Source organism: Poecilia formosa, unplaced genomic scaffold (genome assembly GCF_000485575.1).
Source record: "Poecilia formosa unplaced genomic scaffold, Poecilia_formosa-5.1.2 Scaffold52, whole genome shotgun sequence".
Classification (NCBI taxonomy): Eukaryota; Metazoa; Chordata; class Actinopteri; order Cyprinodontiformes; family Poeciliidae; genus Poecilia; species Poecilia formosa.
Genome location: NW_006799991.1, coordinates 1,895,800 through 1,907,772, shown reverse-complemented (window position 1 = coordinate 1,907,772; position 11,973 = coordinate 1,895,800). Strand labels below are relative to the sequence as shown.

General features: G+C 39.6%; 1 protein-coding gene across 1 annotated transcript in view; it reads right to left on the bottom strand.

The window, feature by feature from the left end:
• Nucleotides 1-864: 864 nt before the first annotated feature.
• The window catches only part of LOC103138562 (rho guanine nucleotide exchange factor 18-like), a 57,216-nt gene continuing 46,107 nt past the window's right edge, over nucleotides 865-11,973 (bottom strand). The window contains exons 30-32 of the mRNA XM_016671842.1: nucleotides 9,099-9,456; nucleotides 7,941-8,069; nucleotides 865-5,717 (exon numbers count right to left, since the gene is read on the bottom strand). Of these exons, the coding sequence (XP_016527328.1) occupies nucleotides 5,431-5,717; nucleotides 7,941-8,069; nucleotides 9,099-9,456 (774 nt within the window). The 3' untranslated portion in view covers nucleotides 865-5,430. The remainder of the gene's footprint in view (nucleotides 5,718-7,940; nucleotides 8,070-9,098; nucleotides 9,457-11,973) is intronic.

Here is an 11,973-nt window from a genome sequence, read left to right as displayed (position 1 = left end):
TGCACAGTTTGTCCACACTCGAGATGAGACATGATTATTAAACCCGGGATGTAGAAGGGGGTAGTTTTTGCCCTAGCTGCGGATCAGATATCTGTTCACAAGAGTTTTGTGGATCTGGATTCATTTGTGGCAATACCGGATGCTGGGGCTTTCATGGGGCAGTGTTATGCATGTTCCAGCCACATAGTATAACCTTATAGCCAAATCAAGTAACTATGCAACCTTCAGTTGTTATAAAAGTGCTACATAAATCAAATATGACTGAAATTACGCAGTCAAATTACTTTTAACACCTTGAAATTGGGTCTCTATCTCCAACACTCCACTTTCAGGAAGTCATCACTCCTTTAACTCTCTAGCAACACTTTTACCGGCATTACATTGAGATGTAGCTTCTATAATGAGCAAATAGAAGTAATTTGAATAAGCAACTGACCTAAAATAGAAAAAAATAGACTGAAGTAAAAATGTGTATTTTTATGCAGCAAATATCTAGCTTAAACTGTAACAAAGATTAGACTAGACTTTGTTTAGGGTTAGATTTAGACGTTGGTAGATGAACGAAAATTTCTGAACCAGAAAATGGCCAATGGCGGTGAAGAATGAACTTTTCCAACTTCCTGTAGCAACTAGCTATGCACAGGAATAAGTTAAGATCTGGTTTCAGCGATTTAATTTTCTCCTCTGTAACAACGGAGCATGCGACATTTTGTTAGCATCTTTGATTATAAGGAAATAGGACATTCCTTAGTGCTGGTTGTGTGAAGGTAAAGTTGAGGTAAGCTGTTTATAACATTCAGTTACCACAAGAGGGTGCTCTAGCCCTGCCTCACCTCTTATTATTAAAAATAATTCAGACAAAAGTGATCATTTGAGATTTTTATTACTAGGTCTCTCTAAGGCAGCGGTTTGTGCTCTAATGTGGTGCAGTGAATAAGATAAAGAAAAAGAAAAGTACAAAAATCAGTTTTTTAGCCGTGTGCTACAGATGTCATAAGTGTCGGTACAAACAAGTTTACAGAAAACAACAGACATTATAATCATTTATTTTCCTCTTCAAGTATGCTACTATCCAAAGTGACTAGTGTAAAATTGGCAGAGGAAATAAAATATTTTGCGTGTTTATTTACATATTACAGGTCCAACAAGTGTGCATAAAATGCTTCTTCTGCTTTGTAGCACACACACACACACACACACACACACACACACACAGACAGACAGACAAAAACATACACGTACACACAGTGGCACGACTGACCACATTCTGAAATATACAACAGTCAAGTACACCAAGCGTCCGAGTGCAGCGATGCAATGTTTAAGACTTCATTTGATCAGAACAGTGGCACCTGCTGAGGATTGACGCAAAACTCTGGAGCAAAGCTAAAGTGCTCTTACACAAGTTCTTCCATCTGCTGCAGTTATGAACGTACCCTGGAGTGAGCGACCACATGAAACATCGACAGACAAACATTTTTTAACAGGATACCGCATTATAGTTGAGGACAAAGCCAGAATGCGGGGCACCAGGCATGGGCAGGTTTCTGCTATCACTGCTATATAAAGTTAGGCTTTTAAAAATTTTTTTAAAAAAGCTACAATTTGACGTCGTACCTTAAATTCCTTTCAATGAGATCCCAGAAAACATGTTTGAGTGATGGCGTTTTCTCAAGCTTGTAAAGAGCAGCCCCTCCCCCACCCGTTGCTGTTCACTACTAATTGGCTGGCTGAAGGAAAGCAGGTTTTGTTTTTTTTAAACAGTTTCTTGAAAGTATTTAAAAGTCACTAATAGGCCTTTTATTAAGGTAATGCTGTTTTAAACAGTCGTGAAGCTACAAGCAGACTGGCTACCTGAGCAGATAGCCTGACTAAGCAACCAATTTCACCTGGTAATGTTTATTTTACTCTATAAAAAGCAGAAATTTGTAGTATTTGAATGCAGTCAGCATTTGGAAACTAATATGGTGTTTGTTCTGTATCAGGGGTCTGCAACCTTTACACACTAAGGAGTCGTTTTTGCCCTTCGTCCAGCTATATAAAACTTTAGGGCCACAAAAGTCACATAACCATTGGTAAAAGGACAACTTAATTTTTGAATATCTGCTGTAGGAAAATTAGTGGTCATTCTTTTTAAAGAACCACCATTTTGTTTTTGGCTTTAGGTTTTAAAACAAAGAAAAACTATAAAACATTTGCAAAAAGAGGACCGATACATTTTCTTAGGTGGCATGTTGATGTTTGTGGAAAATGAGGCAAAAAAAAAAAAACTACAAAAAAAAAATAATGATGAGTCAATACTATTACAGATACTTCTGTTGTGGAAATTCAATGAAGAATTTATTCCATGCAAAAAAAAAAAACTTGTTAAAATCTGCATTTTTGTATCCATCTATATAAAATAGTGGTTCTGCACTATTTTGGCCATTATGGAAGGACCAAAGAGCCGCTGTTGGCTGTGGAGTTGCAAGTTGCAGATTCCTGCTCAATATGTTGCTTATAAAGCCAGAAAATGTTCTATATTATTGTAGCAGCAACAGAAACATCTGTTGCATTTTAGTCTTCAATACCAGAAATTAAACCTTAAAACATAAAGCACACCAATCCATGCCTACTGATCCCACCGACATTCAGCTGGTTCATCGTCATCGTGTCTACAGTGTAGAAGAGGAGTGATCTGTAATCTGGCAGAGGAAGCGTACGATTTCCAAAAGCCAGACCCAACGCAGGATGTGAGCTGGACTACAACATGCTGTAAACAATTGCTACGGACACTCCCTGAAGAATTTTCTTTTATAGGCAAGTAAATAAACCTTGTGGATAACCACAGAACGCGCACGGTGTGTTCAATCCTCCGTGCGTGTGCACAGAGAGGAACAGTCAGCCGAATGTCTTTGGTTCAAACCACTAAAAAACAAGAAAAAAAAAAAAAAGAGCAGACAATTATATTTTTAACTGATGCATAATCTTGGTGAAACCTCAATCATGAGTCGTACCAGAGAGCCAGCAGGCAGCGGACATCGAGTTTAGTTCGGACAACAAAAACAAGTGAGGAGAGAAAATAAAAAAAATGCCTTCAATTTCAGTTAAATTACAGCAACGTGTGATTATAGTTTTATCGACGGCTGAGAGCGTCCACAGGTGAGCTTACATACAGGCGTGTGTGTGTGGGTGTGTGTAAAGTGTACACAGAAACAGACTTCCGCTGGATTTTTACAACCTGATTCATGACAAATGAACAAATTAAGCAACAGGAGGGCAGCTAATGCTGTAGGTCACATAAAGTATGTACAAAAATATACAGGATATAAAATAAGCCGCTCCGGGTGACCCTACTGAGCGTGGTCTCTGTCTGCAAAGAGTTAAAAAAAATAAAAAAAATGGAAACCTCCACATTTTCTTCTCAAGACAAATAGATTTCAGTTGTACATCTTTTAACATTCACAATCCTTCAAATGAAATATTAAACGTGAACCAGAGTCCAGTGGAACAAACTCAAAACAGTTGTGTGCATTAACTTTGAAATTGATAGTCAGCTGCAAAATACAAACTTTAGGTCTCCTTTTACTGCTCTGGTTTTGATTTGCACGAGTAATGAGTGAGGAGAAACTCCTAGAACTTAGGCAGCCGTTGCTATTTCTTCTTTTAAAACGAGTTCTCCAAACGCACTCCAGAATAGAGATGCACCCAGCAGTGGGCTGGTGATCTGCCTTAACCAAGTGATCAGTTTGATGTCCGAGTTTCCAACCAGCAGAAAACTTCATGCATAAAAAGCGACCAGGTTGTCGTGACAACACTTCAGTGTGAACGCAGCTGACGAGTGAAGACGACTTGAGTTTTGGTCCCACTTAGGTGATTAAAAATGAATCAGAGGAAGCACAGAGATGCAAGAAGCTAGTCAAGAGAAGACATGTTCAGACACGCCTGTGGTAGAAGAATCATAGGGCTCACAGAAATTTATTTTATACTTTTGAGCTTTTAACCAGGCTGGATTAACGTCGGTGGCCTTTCAGAAATTTTAACTAATGGAAGGATCTAAATACCTAAAGATGCTTAATAATCTATGATATGGAATGATAAGATTGCTTAGAATGTAAACTCCATGATCATTTTGTCTGAAACAGAAAAATCTTGTTTTACATCAACGTTAAATCTGCTTCCTTTATGTCAAAAAGACCAGAAAAAGATATTCTAACCCTACATCTTCTGATATTCCTCTTGAAATCTGAATAGATATTAAACAACACAAGCACCTCAAGCTTTAAAAAAAAAAAATCAGATTGGAAATCAGCCTCTAACTCATGATCACAACATCTCTACCATGAAGGGCACCGTCTGATTGCTCATCCTCCGATTCTGAAGAATCGTTTGTTTTTAAAGTCCAGCATGCAGACGGAGCTCACAGCAAACTCAACATGAGCAGCAGAACAAACAGATTCAGTTTTCACCTGCAATACGTCTTTTTTACTTTCGTCAACCTCTGTGAAACAAACTAAAATGAAATTTCAAATTTGACCACGTTTTGCCATTTCGCCGCTTATATAAGCACAATTCTGGTTCGTCATTTTGACCAAAGCAGAACAAGATTGGCAGATTAGCGTTATGAATACAAAGAAAAAAACTCTCCAACTCTTCTAAGGAAAGTGTGTTCTTTGAGTCTCACTTCATATTTTTACACATATTACCCAAAAAAAAACAAAAAAACAAGCCCTGCCTTTGCTCAAATAAAATGTTAGTCAACTTTCTAAACCAGCAATAAGACTGGTGGTGTTACGATTTTTTTTTTTTTTTGAAAGAAGCACATTTAAGACAAGTACCAAAAAATGCAATTAAGCTTTACAATCATAAAAGCTGTACAATCAACATTTTTCAACATATTCCCCATAAAATGTTCCTTCATTATTTTGGAAAGGAGTTTTTTTTTTTCATTTTGTTTTGTTTTTACAATGTGCAGATGAAACTTCAAGCAGAGTTTTGATCACTTCTGATGAAAAGCTTCATGATGGTCCAGGACCAGCAGGAGAGAGCGGTAAATATCCTTCACTGAACGTTTTGCTTCTCACAAGCTGAACTTCTTCTAGATTAAAAAAAAAAACAAAACGATCCTTCGCCGTTGTCCTTTCAGTCAGATCCTGTTCAGAAACGTGTTTTGTGTCTTTGGATTAATAAAACTTAATTAAAATAACAATAAATCAACGCAAAAGAGAACAAAAGAGGTGTTCTCTTTTGTTTGAGAACACCTTTGCACCCCATACTTGTAAGTATTTATACCTAAGAATTAAATTAAATATTGGAGGCAGCTTGGATTAAAATGTGAATTAGCAAACGCTATCGAATAAAAAGCCGGGGGAAATTTCTCCACGCGAGCCTCGGCAATAAGTTGTGGTCAGACTGGGGGGATCAGTGCTCGGTCCTGGGGCAGCTGGAGCTTTAAAAAAATATGACGTCCTCCTTGTTGAGGTCCTCAGCAGGGAGGCTGTAGGGCGGCGTCGCGCTGAGGCCGTGAACGTTCAGCGGGGCGTTGGCCTGTGTGATTTGGCTGAGGCTGTGCGGCTGCAGGTGGGGCTGGAACGGGAGGGAGTCGGCGCTCTGGGAGTGGAGGTGATGAACGGAGGGGGGAGGATGGGGCTGCACGCCCTGCATGGGGGGCTTCTGGTTGGAGCCGATGGAGGAGGTGGGCTGCGTGTCTAATCCAGTCTGCTCTGGACTCAGCTGATCTGAAAACACCAGCAGAAAAGAAAGGGTTAATCCAGAAATCATAAACAGCAGTATGCTTGCAATATTCCGAGCTGGTCAGAACCGGTACCAGGGGCAGATTTGGACTATTTTCCCCTCAGTTAAACATAGACATATTTGGTATCCATGGAAACGTCAGAGTCTTGACTAGAAGGTGATAAAACCCATTTGAGTTGAGCAGGAAGCTTCTGAGTTTATTACCAAGAGCTGCAGTATAAACATCAGTGGCTAGGAACCCACATCAAAGAGATATTGTATGGAGTTCTGGTAGTGCCAAAAAATAATATATTTTGGTGGTTTACATATTTTATTCAGTAATGTGTGTAAATTTGTAGCAATGTATTTAGTTTTTTATTTGATTCCTAAAGGACACACTGCAAATATACATTTCTTATTGATTTACAATATTAGAATAAAAAAAAACATCAAAAAGGTAAAAATAAGTTTAGTACGTTGAGTAAACAGAAACACAGGAAACTCCCAGTTTTGTAGATGGTGACAGCCAACGCCAAAGGCGAAACACCAAGGGATTTTTTTTTTTACTAAAACTTCTTTAAATTTGCTTAGTTTAGCTTAGCTACTTCAGTCTTTGTACAGGTAATGTGTACAGGTGGTTCTACGGTTTCCAAAAGTTGGTAGCCTTATTTATGACATTTCTAAAAGGTTTATATGCTGTGAATTCAAAAAGAATCTGGTGAGGGACAAATAATTTATTTGTCCCTCACCTCAACACTATTTTATGTTCCATCCTCACTTTCGCTGAAACTACAGACGCTGCTGTGATATTTACATTTCTGATGGAGTGCCCAAAGTGTTAGCTTTATTTTCAATAGCAAGATTAATGAAATACCATTTGTAATTGCTGAGGTCATTTTAAACCCTTCAGAAAACCCTGTGTGTCCCACTTAGCCCCAACTGAAGTGAATCACATGAGATCCTCCCAATGATTTTTATTCAAAGTGATTGTGAGAGAGGAGGATTAAAACGTGTGTGTGTGTGTGTGTGTGAACAGAAGAGCTGGCCATTTATCAAAAGGAAGGATGAGAAACTGATGGGTGTTTACACAGGGCGAGGCCGGCATGAGGGTGAGCTTTTCAGAGGAATGCCACAGGGCGGGGTCCCGCTTGCCCAGGTGAACATTCAGGTTTGTGTCCGTGAGAACCAACTTCAAAGTTCAAACGTGTACAGCAGAAAAATGCAGCTTAGCAGTCGGCTCAGTTTTACTCGAGAATGTTTGCAGATCTATTCGTCATTCTGTACTTTTAACACGAGACGATTAAATGATCATTATTGGTGAGTCAACCATAAAGATAATATTACACAAAATTGGCAGAGAACGTTAGTTTCAATCCCTTATTGTGTCTTTTGATGACATCTTAATTTTGTTGTGACGCTTCCATTAATTAAAAGACAAATAGAATCAAAATAAAACAACGTGATAAATCATTACAAATGGTTTGTACACTTTTCACACAAAAATTCAAGCATTTTTCAAGAATTTTCAAGGCACGTTTTGAAACTTTCCCAGCACCACACTTCGGAGTCCAAATGAACAAAAGAAAACAGTTTCTATTCACTGTTGTTAATAAATACTTTGTGATAGTATTTTATATTCTACAGCAGGAATGAGTTAAACTACAAATATAAGAGAAAGTTACAAAAAAATCTAAAACAATATTCTCACCAAGCTTTCTGACAGAGAAAAAAAATGTTTTTTTATTATCTTTAAATATCTGAATTTAATTATAAATATCGCTTGGGAAAATTAGGCTTTTAGTCATACGTTGGATTGCACTTTATTACCCAAGAGTGCAGTTTGAATATCAAGTACACTCAAGGACCACCACCACGTCGTGTTGGTATTCTTTTCTTTACAGAAATCAAGCACTTTCCAAACCTTCAAAACACCTAATAGAAGTTCAAGCATTTTTCAAGGATTTCAAGCACCTCCATGAACCTTGTAAAAAGAAGGAGGAGGAAAAAAAGGAAGTCAGGTTATAGAAAAGCGGTCACAAAAAACTATAAACATACAAGGGTGTGGTATGGAAAATGGGATTTCTTTCACCTTAAAATTCAACACACAATTATCTACCTCACACAGAGTTTCATCTGACATGATCCACAGGTATCATGTCAGATGATGATTTCTTTGCCAGTTTTCGATAAATGAGGCGCCGTGAAGATGTGTTTATCTGGACAGATACCTGAGTGGTGATGCAGGGAGTGAGACTGGAGGGACTGCTGATGGGGGCTGATGGAGCGTTTGGCCTTCAGGACGTTGTCGTCTCTAGCAGACAGTTTCAGGGGGAGCATCTGCTTCATGTCCACAGAGGCTAAGAGGAGGATGTCCAAAACGGAGAGACAAAAAGAGACAGAGGGTTGGCAGATTGCAGTGTTAGGCGTGTGGAGCAGTGAAGCTTCCCACAGGGAAATTTTTAATAATTTTGAGGGTAAAACCATTTGGTTTTACCCTCAAAATTAAACAATTAAAATTAAACAATGGTCTAAGGTAAGGAATGTGTAAAAATTAACAAAAATCTAATGATGCATTTTACAAAAGTTGTAGTTCTATAATTATTGTGGGAATCAAAGTAAAAAGGAGGAGGAGGAAATGTCTTAAAGGCTCTAAATATGGCTCAGTACAAGTGCAGACATGGAGGGAGGAATCTCAAAAACATTCTTTCTCACGTAATTTGGAATTATTTCAATAAGACCAACTCAAAACTTGTTTCCTTCTGAGATAAACATCTACATCTCCCACAGGCTGACAGCTGCGGCGGTGTCACTGCTGGCGTCGGCTTCTGAACGCTCAACAACGCTGCTGGGAGGACATGTTACCTGCTGCTCTAATTTCACATGTTGACTCCCACTTACAAACTACCCCGCTCGGGGTAGTCGGCCTGTGCCTTGTTCTGAAAGTAGACGGCTACACTGGATTTAACTTGGGGGGTATCAGAGTAAAGAGGGCTGAATGCAAATGCATGCCGTTCAGATTTATGTAAATATATATTTTGCTGGAGTATCACATGCTGTCCCATTAAACACTGGGGTTTGTTTCCAAATAAACCGCATGATCAATAAAATAAAAAAATTTAAAAAAAAACAAAACATAAAAGAGTCTTTAGTCTGGTGCATCGGTCTCAACTAGCCCTTTTTTAAGGACAATTTTCAGTATTCATTTTTATTTGTCGTTTCAAGTGTCTTGTTGATTTATTGTGATATGTTTGTTAGAAATTTAAGTGTATGCTTTAAGTATATGACTTGAAAATGGTCTGAAAACAACAAAATCTGTTATTGTGACAGGCCTAATAATAAAAAGGAAGAAGTACTGTACTGGTAAATGGAAATCACTGGTTGCTTACCAGAGCTGTCGGTGCGATGCGACGCTTTCCCACTCTTGCTTCCTTTCCCTTTGCCGCTGTTGATCGCTGCCAGTTTGGTGGGGATCTGCTGCTGCACCCCGACCGGTTTGTGCTGCTGGTTGGTGGTGCTGAAGAGGTGCAGCGGCACCTCCGTCTTCAGCGGGAGAGGAAGCGTCGAGGAGCCGGTCTCCCGCCTGAGCAGGACCTCGGGCCGCTCGGGGTAGTCGGCCTGCGCCACGGAGAGGCTTCCCCGCACGACGGGCTTCTGGGAGTGGGGCGACTCGGAGACGCAGGTGGAGCCACTGAGACCGGAGGACGAGATGAGATCCCCATTCAGACTGCCGGACATCGGAGCCACCTTAGAGCGAAAGAGGAGACAGTAGGTCAGTCGCTTGAACGGGGTTAAGAATCAGCATCCTTCAGTTCAAAGGATGGGTTACTGATCTCTGCACTGAAATTATTTACATCCGTGGTCTGATTCAGCTGATGAGAAACATCCTGCTGTGTGTGTGTGTATGTGTTTTGTAAACACTCTGAAACACAAGAAAACAGCCTCTTCAGTCTGCAGAAGACACAGGCTATAAATCAGCAGCATGAAGCAGCGCCATCACAGAGATCTGTTTACTTCTCCGTATTTATAAGCCAAGGAGGAAATGAGAAACACATTGAACGCCTGCGTTCTGCAGAGGAGTCAGTTTAACAAAGGCTCTAAAGTAAAAACGCACAAAGACCATGAACGTGTGCCCCCGCAGAAACACACACACACACACACAAGCACATGAAATGAGAAACATAAAACCACTAATGGTCCCTGTGCACATAAAGGCGTGTCTGACAAAACAGACAGGACGAGCAGGGCAACAGAAACAGCTCTCGTGACATTAGAGGACGAAACACACAGCCTGCATTGTTTGCAAAATTACAAGAATGAACTAAAGACGATGTGAAGATCAAGTCAAACAGGAAGATTTCAGCATCCGAGAGCCTCTGCCAGTGTTTGTGTTACTAATCCAGCATCTTAAGTTACAAGAACCATAAAAAGCCTCCAATAGGTGCCATTAGAGAGAATTAAGAGAGCAATCAAACAGCTCATTCCTTGCAAAAACACTGCGGTTTTCCAACGCTGCCCCAGGATGTTTATTTTACTTTAGGCAAAGGCATCAAAAGCTAAAAAAAAAATAAACATGTCTTATGATGGTGCCTTGCAAGGTGTGTCAAGGGGAAGGAGGTCTAAGCCAAGTAGCTTGAAGACCCAGCAAACCAGCATCCACCCAAGGGTTTTAAAGCTCTCCGTGGCAAGACTGTTCTCACCAGCATTTGTGTTCTGTAGCACACAGCTGTCAGAATTTACTTGAATGAGTCGTTTTAGGGTGTCTTTTCACTTTAAATCTAAATAAGCTGCTGCTGGCCACGCAACTGACAATGGCTGTAAACAGATGAGCAATTATATACATCTTTGAAAAGGAGAAGTGGAGCCTACCACACAACCAACAGGAATGCAGCAAGTATTATGAAATTATTGTTATAAAAAGGACTTCTGAATGTGATCTGTCTGTACAGAGTTGATTTAGCTTTCTGGGGATGGGGATTCTGCTGGGGCCGTGTCGCCATGATCAGGGAAGCACTAGCTTAGGTTTAAATGGGGAATCTCTCCACCTGCTCTGCTCGGTGCGGCCTCCACCTGGAACATGACTGATGATCTTAAACACTATGCTTCCTCCAGCTGTAACTGGAATAACTCGAGAAAAACAGAAGCCTTTGTGTGGGAAAAGTATCCTTCATCCCTTCCCTGACACTGCCCTCCTCTTTTCCCTCCATCATTTTCCCTTCTTTCAGCACTCACTCATCATGACACACAGATGTTTGACTGTTCCTAGAACAAGGCAAACAGCTTTAATGACAAACGGATATTCATGTAAGAGGCCACATGGCACAAGGAGTTCTGACTGACAGCTCGTAAACGGGACTGAACGCCTGATGATGGCAGGTTTGGACTGGCTAATTACACAGCGCCTCATCCTGAAGGCTTCATGGATTCTCATAAATCAACCACATCCATACCGACAATGCACAATATATTTTCTTGTGGAAACTTAACACCTGAAACAATCTTGGATCTACTTCCACACAAGCTCCAGACCTAAATCTTACCCAAACTTGATTGTAAGACGTAGAGTGTGCGCACATAAGAGTTTGAAACTTTGGCTAAAAAGTTTTTTTCCAGAGGAAACAAGAAAAATTTATTTTTTTTTTTCCCACCGATCCAACAAAAACAAAATTACCAAACATTTGAACCCTGCAACAGAGCAACAATGACTGAGGTTGACCAATTTTGCAAACAAAAATAAGCAAATAATTAAGTCTGTGGAATGGTAAAAAAAAAAAATATGGTAAAAACCTCAAATACTTGCAGCTGTAATAGCAGTGACAGAGGGATCTGCATGTAATAACTCTGTTAGGGTTGAAAACAAATGTAAAACACACTTTTTCGACTTTGATTTGTAAAAAAAAAAAAGAATGAACAGCATTTTCCATCTACTTCACAATTATGCACTATTCTTTAACGACTATAATAGTTATTGGAGCTTTATACCGTTTTATCTGTTGCTGTTTAAATGTCGGCTCATATTACCGTTTTCCTCATAAGCTTCTGCCTTTTGCCAGCTCCCAGATGAAAATCTGTCCCGTCTGGTAAAATAAAGGCTGAATAAAATAAAACATCTGTAAATATTATACTTTGTCTAATCTAAATTCTCAACATAATGAAGTTTGTTTCTGTACCGTAGCACTATATAAAACATACGATATGAATCCTCAGGCATGGCTCTTATTTGTTGAAAGAATGAATTATACTATAAAATATAAAATAAAATTA